At 34.1% G+C, this 19,259-nt stretch overlaps 1 protein-coding gene across 10 annotated transcripts in view; it reads right to left on the bottom strand.

The window, feature by feature from the left end:
* The window catches only part of SLC13A1 (solute carrier family 13 member 1), a 214,807-nt gene that overhangs the window by 107,760 nt on the left and 87,788 nt on the right, over positions 1 to 19,259 (bottom strand). For 8 of the 10 annotated variants that reach the window (XM_037023451.2, XM_037023453.2, XM_073238504.1 and 5 more), the window contains exons 13-15: positions 17,955 to 18,116; positions 16,359 to 16,496; positions 14,587 to 14,752 (exon numbers count right to left, since the gene is read on the bottom strand). In XM_037023451.2, coding sequence (XP_036879346.2) covers positions 14,597 to 14,752; positions 16,359 to 16,496; positions 17,955 to 18,116 — 456 coding nt within the window. In that variant the 3' untranslated portion in view covers positions 14,587 to 14,596. Of the gene's footprint in view, positions 1 to 13,213; positions 13,807 to 14,586; positions 14,753 to 16,358; positions 16,497 to 17,954; positions 18,117 to 19,259 lie in introns of those variants that run through there. The other 2 variants (XM_073238505.1, XM_073238506.1) reach the window with 2 other exon arrangements.

Below are 19,259 nucleotides of genomic sequence, written 5' to 3'. Positions count from 1 at the left end.
GAATATATTCCAAAACTATGATGTCCATGCTTTAGATAACTAAGTCTCGCCAGGCAGATACCAGAAACCCGAACTGCAGCTGGGCATGTACCCTCCTCTCTGCCCTCACCCCACTCCAACTTGCCTCCCTGGCCCTCGCCTCTATCCCGAGTCATACAAGACTCCCTGAATGATGTTTTGTCACATTGTTCGAAGGGCTTTTATTAGTGTTCTAAGAAACAGCTCAGGAGCTTAGCTATTACACCAACGTCATTAAGGATGGGATCTCCTATATTACCAAAGTAAAAAGGCATATGAATATGTGGAAAGTATCTTAAAGGTACTATAATACTTTTAACTTCAACTGATTTCCCCACATTTACTTTCCCTACACTCTTTCTTCATCTATTTTTTTTAAATCTCTTTGATTGTAATATCTATATTTCAACTGAAATCCTTCTTGGAAGGAAGTATAGGGTAAAAGTTTAAAAATAAACATATTAAGAGAAATTATCAAGAGGATACAAAGAAGAAGCTGAATCCCTAATCCTCTTCCATAAAAGCAGTGATCCATATAGACAAAAATATATGTTATAAACAATAATAAAATAGTAAGGGCTATTTTAAAATGTTTCCTAAAAACTAAATACATTTATTGTATCTTGTAATCCTAATAGCTAAGTACTACTATTACGGCGTTTTAGAGAGGGGAACTGGGCATTAGAGAGTTAATACCGGGACAACATAATGCATCTAAAAAATGACAATATTCAAGATTGGGTATTTCTCACCCCAAAATCAGGCTCTTAACTCTTATTTTTTACTTTCCTGATCTTAAGTTAGACAGCAGTACTCTGACAAATAACCTAAATGCAAAGGCATCTTTATAACATTTAGATAACTTTGTACAAACATCTTCCTGCTGTACTCTTAATAACTCTCTCTTCCCCTTATTTTCCATTCCCCAGGCTTCCGCTTTCACAACTTGACACAAACATTCAAAACAACTTGGTCATACCTTCTTTCAAATCAATTGACCAATGAGCTTTTCAAACCGAAGAAATTTATTCACTTATATTTATACAAAAAGTGAAAATGTGGACAAAGTGGTCTTTTCCAGAAGACCATTGTTCACTTTGACGTTTTTCCTTAAGAAGTGACAGGAATATTTACACAATTTACAATGATACATTTTTGTGAACTCATTACAAGGCTTAAAATAATGCCTTGTATAGTGGGCTCAATCAGCCTACAACTAATTCTAACCTCTCAAAGGGGGGGAAACAGCTGATTTTCCAACTCTTCCAAAAATTCTTGTGCATACTCTTACAGGAATTCAGAACAATACTTGAGAGAGAGAGAGAGGGCACTGTTAAATCGTCATTTGTTATATATTTTTCAAAGGGAATAAAAAAAGGGATTAGAAAATGTCACCAAGAAATTTTTGAAGAATCTCCTAATTCTCAAGCTGACATTTCTTCATGGAGAAGAGTTAGAAGATATGCAGGCGATGATTGCTTTGATAGTTCAGATATTATTGCTTTGCCTCTTTGGAGGCACTTAATCAGACTAATAAAAATGAGCAATGTGAAAATTCCTTGATAACATGCAATCATGGTGTGATGCATCTTTCAGTTCACACAGACATTCTGAGTGCTTTGAAAGGTACTCCATCAGCCACTCAGAAAGTAAGAATGAAAAAGGTAGATTGTGAAGAATAAAAATAGGAAGAGAAAAATGAGGCTCAGTATTGTTCCTGCATGTACAAAGTATTGTATCCATCTCTTAGGTTCACCAAAGTTCAGATGTATCTGGAAAGTGGTATCCGTACCTCTAGGAGCCGATCTGTCAACAGTATCTTCCATCCCAACCTCCCCACACTACCTTTTTTACCATAATTTACTGTTTGTTGTGGAAGGCCTAGGATGATGTAAGAAATAAATTACTCCTATAAAACTCTTACCACCTCAGGAATGCAAAACATCCTTGACACTGAAGAGGTGCTCAAAGCACTTGCGTGGCTAGACACCTTTAGAATTCCATTGGACCCAAAAACTTAAAATTAAGGACCCAACTCAGTGTAAAGGAAAGTTTGTTATTTTTTAATGCTGAGCAATATTTAATGCTATGAGTGTATTACAATTTGCTTAACCATTCATACTCTGAAGGACATCTCAGTTTTTTCCCAATTTTTAACATTTGCTAATAAGCTGCTATAAACCATGAGCATACATTTTCATTTCTCTGTGATAAATGCCCAGGATTATAATTGCTGTGTCATATGGTAGTTACATGTTCAGTTTTTGCCAGACTGCCAAACTATTTTCCAGACTGCCTGTACAACTTACATTTCCAACAGCACTGCTGGAGTGACTGAGTTTCTCCACATCCTCACCAGCATTTGGTATTGTCATTATTCTTCATTTTAGCCATTCTGGCATGTGTATAGAATTGAGAGTTTAATTTGTATTTACTTAATGAATAATTATGTTGAACATCAAAGTGTTTATTTAACATTTGTATATTCTCCTCTGTGAAATGTATCTTCATATCTGCTACCCATTTTCTAATTGGATTGTTTGCTTACTGAACTTAAAAAGTTCTTTGTGTATTATCAATATAAGTGTCTGTGGTTTACAAATATTTCCTCTCATTCTGTAGTCTTTTTTCTATCCTCTTAAAGAGGTCATTTGCTGAGCAGAGTTTAAAGTTTTGAAGTCTAATTTATTAATTTTTTATGGACTATACTTTTGGTGTCAAATATAAGAACTGTTTGCTAAATCCTAGTTTCTGAAGATTTTCTTCTTTATTTTTGTCTAAAAATTTTATAATTTTATGTCTTACATTTAAGCATTTAAGTACATGATCCATTTTAAGTTAATTTTTGTATAAGGTATGAAACGTAGGCCTTTTTAAAAAACATCTGTGGATGTCTGCCTCTCCAGCCCTATTTGTTTAAAAGGCTGTTTTTCCTCCATTGAGTTGCTTTAGTACCTTTGTCAAAAATCAGTTAGCATATTAATGTGGGACTATTTCTGGATTCCCTATTCTGTGTCAACTATATATGTCTATGCCCTCACCAACACTACACCATCTTGATTACTGTACATAATAAGTCTTGACACTGGGTAAATTAGGCTAGCTTTGTCTGGACACACCAAAAATCTAAATTTAACGTCCATTTTAAACTCCCTTGAATGCTTAATAGATATATAGAACCACCTAAGTATTGATTCAATATCCACAACATTTGGAGAACAGAGTCATAGGAGTCTGTGTAACATGCAATAGCATATTGTGGCAAATAGTACTTGAGTGGTTACTTATTATCTATGCTTTCCATATAAGTTCTTCCAGGAGACACACCAAGGACTATTAGTTAAAAATCCTCTCTCATGCAAATTTGCTTTATATTTTGAAAGTACTTGGCTGTCATCAGATTTTAAAAGGTGAGCTACTAGAAATGCTAAAATGTACTTTAGGTAATTGTGTATAGTTTTGCTTCTTTTTTTATATTCTTTACTCAGGTGACTATATGAAGATAAAATAGATTAGAAGATGGAATGTAAATAGAGGCCAATGAGACTTTGGTCTCCATGGGAATATTGAAGTTCTTTAACACCTTTATACCTCTGCCTTTAAGAAAAATGAGGAAGTAAATACAAGTAAAACTAGCCTTCAGAAATATCTTAATGAGAAAGCTGGCTTTAATCCAAGTATAAATTAGCTAGCACATTAAAACTCACATATACTCCTGACTACAGACAATAATAAGATAATGTCAAATTCCAGTTTTGATGAAGGATTTTGTCCATGTTTAAATTCAAAGGAGGACCCATGGGTAGGTTCTGTATGGAGGAGGATAAGGGTACCCCAGCAACCCATTGAATTCCCTGAGGACAGGACTGCTCACTCCCACTGGACCCCCAATTCTGTCCAGAAACAATTACTTTCCCAGCTGAGATGGAAATAAAAAGTTTATGGAGAGGAATGTTACAGACTGTAGTCAAATATGATTTCCCAAACCATGAGGAATAGTCTGTCATTGTTATTACTCATTTAATATTTGTTAGATAAATCACCCAAAAAGCCCTATGTCTGTGAAGATAAAATATTCCTGTCAGACCACAGCTTCCATCAGAAACCTGCCTCCTCAGGTTGAACTTCCTTTTGGGTTGAATTGTTCTCTAAACAATTTTTCTAAGATATTAAACCTCCAAATTTTGTAATTATTTTTACATATAAACAAAAAAGTATGAGTCACATTTGTCCCAATATACTTTCAAATATAGCCATAAAACTTTGAATTTTGAATTAACAATTTAAAAAATATATCAAACAATTTTGGACATGTGTATTAGGCAGCCATCATAGTATTGAAGTTGGAGAAAAAATAGAAAGGATGTTCTTACACATATTTTGTATGTTTTGGACTCACTTCATCTCCTAGAAGCATTAAACTTTAAACTAGAAATGCATGTCAGAAATTCTCCTCAGCTTCACATTTGGATTTTTCAAGTGTCCATTAGCTATTTATTTCTTCTTGATTCTCTGAAAAATGCAGAATAAATCTCAAGTTCAAAAAATTCAAAATTCTGTTCATGAAGTAACCCTCTCTAGTTCCCCATGCCACCGTAAACCCTCTTCAACAAGTATCTACTGTCTTGTTTAAGAGCTGTATTATATACCATGATTAATATTGGAGACTGCAGAACCTTCTTGGGTTAATAACTCAAGTTGTACTGATTCCAAACTTACTGGGAGAGAAAATAAAGGATTATAATTAAATTAGACTCTTCTAGAGACTTCTGGCTTTTTTTTTTGTAACAAGATGGAGCATTAGAATGGGATTTATACTTCTGCCTGAAACACCTAAAACAGGAAAAATTACATGAAATAACACTTTTCAGTCATTGGGCTGCAGGCAACACAGGACAGAGATCACTGAAAAAGAGGAAATAGCTGAATCCTAAAATTGCTCCAACTTACAATGTGGGGAAAGATTCCAGGTAGTAGCTCAAAAAGGGGAATCTAGGCTGATCTTGGTGATCAGCTGAGTTGAAGAGACAGAGCTGGGAGTCTGAGGAGGAGAGATGGCTGTAGCTTGTAGGGCAGAGCACCATAAAAGAAAAACATGCACAGAGAGATCTCCAGAAATCCTGTCCACTAGTCTACTGAGCGCTGATCAACACGAGTTTGTCAGGAAAGTAGCTGAGGGTAGAGAAAAATCCACTCAAAATTATTAGATGGGACAATTTCAAGAGCTCTCACAGGGCTGGGAATAATTCAACCCAACAGCCTGAATGGAAAAACTCAAAATTGATGGAGCATCAAATACAGAAGGGTATTACCTCACTAGTGGGGCAAAAGTATCCCTAGACTAAAGGTTGTTTTGATCTCATCCAACAGATTTAAGAATAAGCATCAAAATGATCAAGCTATTTCCAAATAACTTAACTGTACCACAGTATGACACTCAAGAATATTTATACGAATAAAATTATATTTAGCAAACAAAGTAAAATCATTAATGTTTGGCCATTGAAAAACATTATGAGGCAGGAAAGGAACAGGAAAATATAATTCTTAAAAGAGGAAAATCAAGCTGTATGCCTCTATTCAGAGGCAGAAATGGCATAGATAATGGAATTTGTAGATAAGAACATAAAAATTGTTAAAACTATATATTACATATGTTCAAGAATGTAGAGAAAAAATAAGTATGTTAAGTAGCAACAGGAAAAATATAAAAGACTCAAAACAAATTTCTAGGTTGAAAATCAAGTGAGATGAAAAATCCTGCTTAATGAAATTAACAGATGATTTAGACACTACAGAAGAATTAGTGAACCAAAGAATGTAGCAATAGAAACTGTACAGGATGAAATATGGAGAGAAACCCCATGCTCTACCTTCCCCAGAAATTCCTTCTACTTAGGAACAATTTCAAGTGACAAAAGATGTGTATAATTTTAGTCTTTGAAGAAAAAGGAGGTAGAGAGAGAATATTTTAAGGGATAATGGATAGAGGGTTTCTAAATTTCATTTTCAAAAATTCCCATAAATACACTGAAACTTAATGAACCCCAACCACATAGGAATATAAAACTGCATCAAGGTACCTTATAATTAAACTGCATAAAATCAGTAATAGAAGAAAATCTTAGAAGCAGCCAGAAGAAAAAAATACACATTACAAACAGAAGAAGAAAGTTAGGAATGAAAGTACATCTTATCAAAAAGAATGGAAACTAGAAGAATATAGAACATCTTTGAATTTCTAGAGAAAAACACTGTCAATCCAGAATTCTATTCCCAGTGAAAATATCTGTCAAAATGAAGGCAAACAGAGATTTTTTTTCAGACTTACAAAAGTTGAAATAATGAAAATTATACCAGGTAGGAATCAAAGTAACAAGCCTATGCAAAAGTAATGAAGAATGTGGGAAATATGAAATATTTGTAGATGTTTTGTCATTTCATCCTTAAAAAGATTACTACTTAAATAAAAATAGTAGCAAGGCATTTGGGAATTTATGATATATGTAGAAATAAAATATGATGGCAATAACACAAGGGTGTAAGGCAGTTTACATATATGAGTTCTTGTAAATCTTATAATATGTATGAAGTGATATATTATTTAAACTTGATAATTTAACATGTATATTATAAACCCTCAAGCAACCACAAAAACTATACTAAATAAGTCAACAAATCCAAAGGCCAAACATGAAAGTAACATGAAAACACAAAATAGTCAATCCAAAAGAAGGCAGTACAAAAGGAAAACAGAACATAGAACAAGACAAATAGAAAACAAATAGCAAGATGGTAGGTTTAAATGCACTAACACCAATAATCACATTAAGTATAAATGGTCTAAACACCTAAATTAAAAGTCATAATCTGTCATAATTGACTAAAATATAAGAAAAATCCAAATATATTTTGCCTATTGGAAACCTACTTTAAATATAAAGACATATGTAGGTTGAAAGTAAAAGGATGGGAAAAGACATCTCATATGTAACTCATTTTGTAAAAGTTGTACTACTTACATTAATATCAATATACTTCAGAGTGAAGAATATCAACAATGATAAAAAGAGACCTATATGGTGATAAAGGTATAAAGAGTATGCAGCAACCCTAAATGTTTAAACACCAACCAAATAACAGAGCTTTGAAAAACATAGAGCAACACCTGATAAAAATGCAAGGAAAACTGACAAATCCCCAATTACAGGAAAAGATTTAAAAATTCCTCTCTTAGTAAATGATAGCAAAAGTAGAAAGAAAATCAGTAAGGATATAGAATAATTGAAAAGGTATTAATCAACTTGACCCATTTGATACTTTAGAGCACTCCCCTCAATGACAGTGGGATAAATCTTCTTTTCAAGGGCACATGGAATATTTATCAAGATAAACCATATTCTTTCATAAACAAATCTCAATAAATTTAAAAGGATTCAAGTTCTACAGAATATTCAAGACAACTGAAGAGAAGAGAATGCCTAACTCATTCTCTGAGGTTCGTATTATCCTGATAGTAAAACCTGACAAAGAAAAGAAGAGAAGCTACAGACAAATTTCCCTTCTTAAAATGAGGCAAAAATTATTCATAAAATTTTAGTAAATAACACCTAATAATATATATATATATAAATATAGCATATCATGCTCAAAGTTAGTTTAATTCAATGTAAGTTAGCCTAGTAAAAAAGACTAAAAAAACAAATAAGATCATCTCAAAAGATACAGCAAAGGCATTTGATAAACTTAAACATCCATTACTGATATAAATTCTCAACAAACTAGCAATAGAAGAATTTCTATGATCTGATAAAGAGGCTCTGAAAATTTTACAGCTAATATTCATAGTTAATAGTAAAAAAAATTATTTGCCACTAAGAGAAGAAAAAAACAAGGACATCTTAAGACAGAATAACAAATAAATGTATCCAGGTTGGAAAGGAAGCTATATTACTGACTTATTCACAGAAGATATTATTATGTAGATAATCCTATGACATTTTCAAAAAAGCAACTAAAATTAATAAGTAAGCTTAGCAAGGGTATAGGATACAAAATGAATTCATAAAAATGTATTTCCAAATCCTAGCAACTAGCGATCAGAAATTGAAACTAAAAAACAAGAACACTTACAATAGCATCAAAAAATATAATGCAGTAGCATCAAAAATATGAAATATTTAGGAATAAATAGGTTTAAAGATGAGAAAGACTGAGCACTGGAAATTATATAACTTTGCTCAGACAAATTGAAGACTGCCTAAATAAATAGAGAGATACAGTATATTCCTGGGTCAGGAGACCAAAAAATTTTAAGATGTAAATTCTTCCCAACTTAATTTATCCATTATGGGTAGAGTTCATTGGGTTCCTGTTCTTGTCTCAAAAAAACTATGTCTGGAAGTATGAGGGAAGGAAGGAGTCTGGAAGCTAGCCTGGAAACACAACATCTAACAAAGAAAATTGTTTGAGGAAGTGGAGTATTTCTTCAAACTAGAAGCAGATGTCACGGCAGTCATGTTAGGATGAACCAAATGTCCTATCTCCAGAACATCTCTTCTCTTCTGTCCTAACTTTGCCACCAAAATTTTCCCCTACTATCTTTCAGGATGACTTGCAGTTGGTATGTCATCTTCAAGCTTTACTTGAAAAACGTATTCCGAGGCCACAGAATATGGAATAGATGTAGAAAGTATTTGTAATTTCTTTATGTGGTTGCACTGTAAGAGGCCACTATTCTTAAAGACTCTAAAAAAACGCAGTATCTGACTCTTCTAAGGAGTCCAAGCATATTTACAGCTCTTAAAAAAGACAATGTGTCAAGAAAGAAAGGTGCATTAAATCAAAAAGGACAAAATGAAGCACTTAGAATAAATAAGGAAAAAGAATAATGGAAATGCTGCCTGTTACACATGGACACAAGAGCACATCAATTTTCTTTGAATGAAGGAGAGGCTACGTGACATTTCTGATATTTTGGTAATCTTCAGTACATACTTTTTACAGAACAATAACCACAAAGGCATAGTGTCTGACTCAGTGGCCCAGCTGTAGACTTGCTGCTGCGGGGAGGTCAGAGGGTAGCCTCAGCTCAGCGGATGTATGGAACTACAGCTGTCTGGATTCATCAACAATCCCGCAGACAATGCCCCAGGGACTGTTGACAACATGGGGGGTTCTGAACTATCTAAAAATCCCTGAAGTGAAAACGAATAATGAGAATGACTTACCAGAGTGAGAGGCTCATTCGATACCAACATGCCACATTATTCCAATAAGTTATTGAACTGCTTTTTAGTATTGTAAACCATATCTAAATTTTCCTCTATTTTCTTTGTGTACTAAATTCTGTAAATGGAGATCCATTTTTACACACATACACTTTGTTTATTGTTTTACTTTCAGTGTTCTATCTTAACCAAGGAATAATTGAGAAAAAGCTAAATGATTCTCTGGAAATCTCTGCTTAGGTATTATGAACCAAGAGTAACCTTTCTAACTTAAAATCAGATTTCAGTAAGAATATGGCTAAGAGACTTATGAAGGATTTGACTAGTAATTGTGTGTGGGCAATGACTTCTGTATGATGTGCTAAGAAATAAAACTAATATAACAGTAATAAGAAGCCTATATAATATTTAGTTTTATTATGACCAGTCACTGTTCTAAGTGTTTTAAGTGTATTAATTCATTTAATCCTCATAACTCTATGACAATATTCTTCTGCCACTGGTGGCTCATTATAAGATTCTGACTAAACACATGCTTACATTTATCATTCTAGGTTGTGTATTTCTGAACTTCCCCTTCAGAATTCCATTTCTTTGTCTATCTCTGATTCATTTTTTTGGCATGTGCCTTCAAGCTTCATACTTCATTTTCTGATTTGTATAGTGTGCTCTTTAGCCTATTCATTAAGCTTTTAATTTAAATCATATTCTTCACATCTAAAATGTCTTTTTGATACTTTTTCAGATCTATCTGTTCACTTTTTACAGTTCTTCATTCCTTGTTATATTTGACTTCCATTGTTGCCATACCAAGCTACCATATTAGTGGTTCCAATTTAATGGCTTAAAACAATACTCATTATTATATTAAAGTTCTATAGATGAACAGACTTGTCCAAAACCATCTCACAGGACGACAATCAAGGCATCTGCAGGACAGCATTCCTTATTGGCGGCTCTTAATGAGAGTCTACTTTTAGGCTTATCATGTTGTTGGCAGAAGTCAGTTCCACATGCCTGTAGGTCTGAGTCCTCTGTTTCCTTGTTTTCAGCCAGGGGTCATTCACAGCTCTGCGAGGCTGCCTGCATTTCCTGACCTGCGATCCCTTTCATCTTCAAAGCCGATAACAGTGACCCAGTCCTTTTCATGCTTCAAATCTCTCTGACTTCCCGTTCTGTCTTTCCTTGCCTACCTGACTCTTCCCCGTTCTCTTTTGCTTTTAAGGGCTCCTATGATCACATTAGATACCTGGATAATCCAGGAGAATCTCCCTAATTTAGGGTCAGCTAGCTCATAACCTTAATTACATCTGCAAAAAACCTTCACAGCAGTATATGCATCAGGGTTTTCTTGAATAACTAGGAGACAGAAATCTTAGGAGTACATTTTTATAACTCTGCCTATCACATTTACTGTATTTCCAATACCCTCTTTTATATTTCAAACAATATTCTTCCTCATTATATTCTGTATTTGATAATTAGAATCTGTTGTTTTTCTCCTTTGGATTCTGTCTCTTTTGTTTATGCTGGCTCTTGCACAACATGCTTTGCATCTCGAGAGAATGTGCAAGTTTTGATTATAATCTCACATGGAGCTTTAACCTTAGGAATTCTAAGGTTAAATTCTGAGCCCTGTTGGAAGAAGGTATTCCTTCTTTTGCCAGATACTTGAGAATACTACCACCCCAGGATTGTTTTAAAGTAAAGTTTCAGATTAAGCTATTCTGCTCACACACTGATATTGAGACTTCAGGCCCCTAACCTACATGGTTTCAAAATTTGAAATATGAATATTCCCCTGATGGGTCCCTCTATAGAATGGGTTTTTTGCTGGTTTACATTCTCACTAAGAATCTAATCCTTTGAGATACTAACTGTGTAGTTTTCCATTCAACCCCTAACTTGCTTGGGTTTTAGCTTTGTCTCCCATCCCCTGTTCCGGGTGTATCTATTAAAAGAAAACAGCAAGATCTCTAGGGATTAGCAGCTGCCAGTCTCAGTTCTTGTTAAGTCTCTGGATTTTGCTAGTGCCTCATCATCGTTCACTTTGGATGACTTCCATTATTTTCTTGCTGACCCAGTAATGTATGTTATACAATATTTTTTATTATTTGACCCCAAGATCTTCCTCTTACCCATTTTTCAGTATCTATACCACTATACCATAAGGAAGAAAAGCCCTTTTACTTATTTTTAAACCCTGTGTCTTTTTCTTCCTAGACAAATGAAGATCCCCATATTTGGAAAAACATTTTAATTTCTGTTTTAGTTATATGCTATTTTTACTGTTTACTCCTGGACTGGCCTAGTCTCATCTCTACAGTGAGGACCTGTGTTTTTGATATTATTAGCATTCCAAAAACTTACCTAGTAAATTTTTACTTTGACTAAAGTGCATCATTGTGGAATAATGTGGCTGATGCTGTCCCGGAGTAACAATTTTAACTATCTTCCTTTTTAGATTATATTAGAATAATAAACTGACCCAATTTGTTTGGGTTTATTCTTTCATTCTTAGTGCAACCCTCCCCCTCCTAAAAATAAAAATATTTAATTTGGTAAAGCCCACATAGTCAAGCAAAGTTAATAGTTATTCATTAACTAAAACAATAAAACGGTGGAACACAAATGTCACCACAAAGATCCTTATCAAATATTTAACCATGGCAGAGATATAACAATAATGTAATAATAATCTTTTGCATGTAATAATATGTAGTACACATGTTAATTCACAATGTGCCATGATCTTGTGTTATCAATTTTTTTTGCTAACGAGGTTAACTAGTAACACTGGTTGAAGCATACTTCCCTACCACCCAGGCTGAAAAGGAAAACAAAGCCTTGGATACCAAGTAAGGTGAAAACAGAGCATACGCTTAAGGAAGGAAGTCTGAATGCTAGAGATGCTGACATGTCCAGCGGCAGCAGTGTGGGTGAAGGACACACACCCGTCAGGGGAACCTTCCAAGCACTTTCCTGAACAGACAGTAAATAGGCACTTAGTGAAATTGCTACTATTATCTAGACAAGATCCAGTTCTAAGTAAGATACTTGGATTTAAAGTGACAAAGATTTCTAGTTAACCTTGAAGTAAGGATCAAGATAATAACAAAAACACTATCTACCATAGTGTGGGAGGACAAATTGTTTGATCATCTATTTAGGCTGCCTTTTGGAAACTTTCAAAGACAGTATGCAACCCTCAAACTGAAAGATCTTGAAAACTTTGACATAAGTGAGACATGTGAAATGGATGAGTTAAATCATTTTTGATATGTCAACTAAACATAAAAATGTAGAAAGAGAACTATATGGTTCACTAAAACGAATTTTGACTAAATATTATTTTTCCTGTACTCAGCTGGTAGCTGTTGGAAGTAATTCATTAAAATGACTCAAGCTGAAATGCTTATATTACTCTCTTGAGAGAAAAATTATTCATTATAACTTGAAAAGTTATTTCATTTTTTTATAATGAAAATGTAGTCATCATATAATTTCTCTCAAAGAAAGAAGCTATAGGAGAATTGGAATACTGTTGTTTGCCACTGGTGTATGTCAGATTTACATGCATCATAAATGATAAGTATAAAATGGCATTTCATAAAACAATGAGTTCTTCCATCCATGTCAAAAAAGACTCTGTCCCCAACTAAATACAATCCAGGTCAAGTAGAAATCAATCCTTATCTATGAGTTTTCTTAGAATATTCAGCTATAATTTTGTAACTACTAATTTACTTTCAATTTTTATACTTATAAATTCAAAGACGAGAAAAAAGCAGAAATGTAATATGTACTATGGATCATAAATAAATGTGTAACATACGATAGGGAAAGAAACAACTGAAGAGAGGGAATAAAGAAGATATATACCAAGCAGCAATGTTATATTCTAAGATTAAATGAGTAGATTTAAAAAAAAATGATAAATTTTGCATTGACTAATAAACAGACAGGTAATGAACAGGGACAATCTATCATACATAACTTTTTAGAAAAATGTTTTCCTTCTTAAAAATCTTTCTTACTATATTTGCTTTTCAAGAATGACTTTATAAATAATGTCACTTGCAAATAAACCAAACCAGGTCTGATGACTTCTACTACCTTCTATGAAGATTAACAAAGGTGTTTCCTTAATCTTGTCTTCCATTTTATTTTTAGCCAAGGAATTGCTGTGTTTTAATTTCCCCATCTTTTCCTAACTGTGTACACTACTTTTTTATTTTATCTTTTTTCTCCTTTAGCCTAATTTTGGAATGCTAATACCTTATTCTTTTTCATATCCTGAGTGCTAGGAGACTATTCTCTTCGGATTTTTGTTTGAAGGTTCAGATCTTTTTTCTTCTTTCTTTTTTAATTTATCAATAGATAATTTATTTCTCTCTTTTATAAATCAGTCAGCAGATATAATTTTTATTTTCCTCCTGATACTTCATTTCAGTATTGATTTAATGGAGTTACGTGACTTCTTTCTGTGTCTCTATATCCAGTGATAACTCATTTAAATTTCTGCATCTCCTTTTTTTACATGTGACATTATGTATCTCTGAAATAAGATAAATATTTAAGTATACACATACACAGTTTATAGTGATTAGCTTTCTTTTATAACTGTACTGTGCTAATAGTACAAATCATAGCAAGTGTTACACCCACAGCTCTACCAAACACATTTCTCAGTGCACTGGATCAGAAAGGTGTGAATTACATTAATCTAACCATAGGGTCAAGTAGAAATCAATCCTTATCTATGAGTTTTCTTAGTATATTCAGCTATAATTTTGTAACTACTAATTCACTTTAAATTTTTGTACTTATATGTATATGTCAACAATAACATGAGTGCGAATTTTTTTAAATGAGGGGAATGTACATTTCATTTAAACTTTCTTCTGCACCACCAGATGACCACAGCTTGATTTTTCACCAAATTCCCTTGAACAACACTCAAGAAATGATTTATCCACACATGTAATTAACTGGTATATTTTATTTTCTATTTCTAGCTTGATGGGAAGTTTCTGAAATAATAAATTGATGCTTGAAATGTTACACTGAACCCAAACTGTAAAATTGAGCAAACCACCTAATCTCTTTGAAGGTCATATTATAAATGACTCGTATGATGAAGCAGGATGCATATGGACAATGATCAAAATCTCAACCATGGGCTTCTCGAGGAAGGCACACAGACACTCATTGGTTGCATCTCAGAGGACATGTGGATTCACAGTAATGACAGCTGGAACTACAGTGGCTACACTAGGACTGACAGCTTTTCAGAGCCACATTTTAAACTGAATTCTTAATGGTTCTCAAAGCTTACCAGAGAGTAGTCAGAACATTGGTGCTTGTGATGGCATGGTCTCATTACTAATCGGAGGAGCCCATGAAGGGTAAGTATGGAGGTCAAACATGGTCACAATCCAGGTGGACATGCCAAGCATCACCACGGCAACACCCACAATATTAACGCCAAGTCCAGCTTTAACCTTGGACAGGAAAGAGCATAAATGTCAGTCTCTCAAAGAAAGAAGCTATAGGAGAATTGGAATACTGTTGCCACAGGCGTATGTCAGATTTATATGCATCATAAATGATTAGTATAAAATGGTATTTCATAAAACGAGTTCTTTCATCCATGTCAAAAAAGACTCTGTCCCCAGCTAAATGCCATTTAGTTGGACATTGTCTGAGAAGTTCCCCTTAGGAATATATGGAAATCATTCTGATTTGAGAAAAATTCATCTGAAAAACATGTTATTTCATGTTAAATCAGAATTTGTGTTTTGTGGTTTTATGTTTCAGTTGATAAGGTTCAGGTCATTATATGGTAACAGATTCACCACAGTCACTTAATATGATTATTAGTTTACCCTTCATTATTCTCTTATTGAGTTTTAATAATGCCACTTCTATTCATCTTTCTTAGAGTTTCCATTTTTCTGGCTCTTACATCGTCATTCTGGCATCCATTAAAAATCCCAGAGCTGCTTTCTATCCGTTAAAAGAGGACAGCAAACTTCTGCCCATGACCTGTTTTCATAGGTAATGTTTTATGGGACCAGAGAGCATACACCCCACAGAACCTCAAATATTTACTATCCAGCTCTTTACAAAAAAGGTTGCTTATCTCTGCATTCCCCAAGTACTAAAACATGGAGCCTCAAAGCAAAAGGGGGAGACCTACCAATAAATATTATAGACGCCCCCTTTCTGTCCATGCAAGCCACCTATTTATTTCAGAATCCTGTTTTTATTTTTTAAGTTTACACACATAGGACATTAGTTATGTTATATTATGCACTTACTCTTTAACAAAAGGATATTATATCGCTTCTGCATAGAAGCATTTCTGGAATTTTTGTGTAGCAGGGGCTTGGGGACAGCAGTCTGAGTGGAAGGAAGGGAGCTAAGACTTACCCTGGAACTGCATCTGCCTAGCAAGCTCACTGAATTTACTTTGGTTATATTCTTGTTTGGTTTGGTTTAGAAGTTGGCAATCAAAATCAGAGGAAGACTGGAATATTCTAAGCTAGTTTCCGACTAACACTACTTCTGATTTTGACAAAAATGTGCACATGTTGTTATTTAAATGTTTCATTATTACTTGCTGTGCTTTCATATGAGGTGCCACTATTAGAATCAAAACAAGAAAGATGATTTTTCTTCAATCAGGCACTGAGCCTGATGTCTTATTCAGAGCAAATGTCAGTTACGTAAATATTCGGGACAGCAAACAACAGTGCCTGATTCATGAATTTCATTAAGCTTATTTCTTCCTTTTTCCTAGGCCAAGGTAGATCCTGATCTTGACATACAAGTTTAAGGCATTGTGTTGAGCACATTCTAAGCCCTTTTCTTTCTTCCAGGACATTGATAACACATTCACTATCTCTGTATTTTCTCACTATAAATTCTAATGGCATGCCTGCTTCTGGTTATCACTTTTAAAAACAACTCTATGACCAGTCATGTACTCACCTTCAGAAGCACATGTTTTTTCTGGCAGTTGATTAGTGTGTAAAAGAAGAGATAACCCAAGACATCACAAAAAAATGTCTGTTGGGCCTCATAATATTCTTTTAGCTCACTTACCATGTCAAAAACTTTTAGATGGCCATATGAAAAAACAATAGCATTGGGTGGATTTGCTACTGGTAGGAGGAATGCAAATGAAGTACACAATGTAGAAGGTATCAAAATATAAAGAGGGTTCACATGAATGGCTTCAGCCTGTTGGAAAAGATAAAAAGGAGTCTAAGTAAAAATTTTAGGGAGGTACCAAGCATCAGAATGAGCAAAATTATTACAATAAACTTTCCAGAAGCAGGTTGAAACCTAAAGACATAAAATTATACATACCAATGCAATTAAAATTTGAATAATATTTTTCAGAAAATGTCCCTCTTGCTGTTTATATGGTTATTGGTGCCCATTTAAGCATTTTAGCTCAATTCATTTAGAAAATAAAGTATAATTTAGTCTAGAAACTAAATAAAAACAACTTCCATTTATTATTTATTTTGTGCTAAGTGCTGTGCTAAGCGTTTTATGTCTATGTTAATATGTGTTCATATATACTATATATAAAAATACACTATATAAAAAATAAATAAATTTCATATATATATATATATATATATATGTACATAAAACCTAACTTTCACAATGACCTTATGAGATGACTGCTACAGACCCAAATAAGAGATGAAGAAACAGATCGAGAAAGGCTAAAGTAACTTGTCTGAAAGCTTACGGAGGGTCATAGGCCCCTCTGGCTCCAAAGCCTCTCATCATTCCATTCACTTTACTGCCTTCATGACATCTATAATTTAAGATTTGCTTAAGAATCATCACAGAAGAAGAGCTACTGCTATTCCTAATTCATCACATAATTTTCTAACTGCTCCATGTTAAGAAATAAAAAGCAGAAAGAACCAAGATGATATTTTACCAATACAAACTGTCTATATTTCTTTTCTTATTTGAAGCAGCAGCTCAAGAATGCCAACGGATGTCATTTGAGCTGGTAGCAGAACAATTCCAGAAGAACAATCCTTCTTAATTTAAAGTGCTTTCCTTTTACCAAACTCATCTGTCCCAATAAGAAAAACAGTTTACTCAAAGCTATTTCTTAGACTTGCTAGCTAGGTGGGGAAAAGAAGGGAAGACATCTTTCCCTTTCTCACCTTGCAAATTATCTTCTTATTTATCTTTTAAAATTCTTCCAATTTGTGTCTCAGATACTTAAGCTTAAAGCCTGAAGTGTAAGCCTGGCTTTTCATTCACTTGCAAAGTTTATATGAAGCACTTCTCAGAAATTCAGGAATAATCATCTGGAGGAAGTGTCAGTGCTAGAGGTCTAAATACGAAAGTTGATAGAAAGCACTGAATCCCAAAGTCTTACAGCCGGAAAGTATCTAAGCGGACCCTCCCAGTCATGTGCAAATGAAAAATCTGGGCAGAGACAAGGTAAGTGGTTCACTTAAGACAATACTGCTTGAACAGTTTGAGGAGTTCCTCTGAGATGAGGTCTCCTAAAAAAGGTTGAATGCAAATAAGACCACCCTGTAAGTTACTTTCAGGAGCACCATTCAGGCCAAAAATGACTCCACAAAATTGAACACTATATGCAAAGTAGAACATTATGCTTTTGATGAAGAGTGTAAATGGGATAAATAAGATACTCACCAATGGAGCTAATATTGGGAGAAGAAGAGTAATGGTAGCAGGATTGCTGGCTACCTCTGTTAAAGAAGTAACGAGCAGAGAAGATATCAAAATTATTACCCATACTGGTAATGAACCTAGAGGAGATAATTTATTTGCTATCCACTTAGATAGTCCTGACTCCTAAAAAAAAAAAATTTGCAATATTTGTTATTCATCAACAATTCACTTTGATCAGACACAATTTGAATGTATAAAGAGCATTATTTGCTCTAAGAACTCAGTTTCAAAAATATAATTTTTATCTGTTATATTTTTCTGTGGTTTGGTGGATCTAGGTGGCTTCGAAGTGGAAAAGCTCTCAATTATTCTTGTTTTTAACTACAAGCCGGCTTTAGGAAGTTTGAATCATCTTTTCATAGTTTTCCAATTAAATTTTAATTTTATCTAATTAATATATGTGGCTTTTTAAATAAGTTACTTAGAAATATAGGGCTTTAAGAAAAGAGCAGCCTTTCTGATCCACCTCTTTCCACTGCTAAATTGTGTTCCCCAGAGGCAACAGCCTTCAACCATGTTAGTTATTTATAGCTATGTTTAGGTACTTAACAGCTATTTTCAAAGTTTTACTGTTACCTAATTTTCAAATGTAGACATTATTGACTAATTTTCTAATACGCTACATGAGGTTTCAGCTTTCTTTTGCTGCTGTGCATATCTTTCCCATCCCTGCATTTCCTTACGCTCACAGGTCAACATTTTTGGTTAAAGCGATATTTCAGGTTTGCCACTATGATTATATGCCTATTGTTCGAACTTGAGCCACTTAATGTACTGATTATATTTATTTTTTTGTCTTACTGTTCTTTTGTTTGTGTGTTTTTCCAGGAAATAAGCGCCTCATTCTTTTGTTTTGCTTGGTTTTCAAGTACCTGTCTTCAGCACACTCTCCAGTAAAATTGGAAAACTCCCCTTGAGTAAGTAGACAAACATATGAGGGAGTTGTTCTTGTTCATTTTCCCTCCTGGCGTGTTCCCTCCTTCTGCTCTATCCGGACTAGCTGATCTTCAGATCTGCTCTGCTGCTGCTGGGTCCTGCCTTTGCTAGCTTACTGTGATTTCCCGTTGACTCCCTTGTGTGTGGGAACCCTTTCTTGTTTGCTCGTTTGTGTTGGTAGAGCACGTTCTGTATAGCTTCCTGAGAATAGGTGGATACAAAGTAATTTCTTTTAGTCTTTGCATGCCTGAAAATCTGTTTATTTTCTAACACTGTTTTGATAGCTTAGCTTTGTAAAATTCTAGACTTGAAATAATTAGCGTTCAGCAG

Source organism: Manis javanica, chromosome 6 (assembly GCF_040802235.1).
Source record: "Manis javanica isolate MJ-LG chromosome 6, MJ_LKY, whole genome shotgun sequence".
Taxonomy (NCBI): Eukaryota; Metazoa; Chordata; class Mammalia; order Pholidota; family Manidae; genus Manis; species Manis javanica.
Note: the sequence above shows the minus strand (reverse complement) of the source record. Positions and strands in the feature narration are given on the sequence as shown.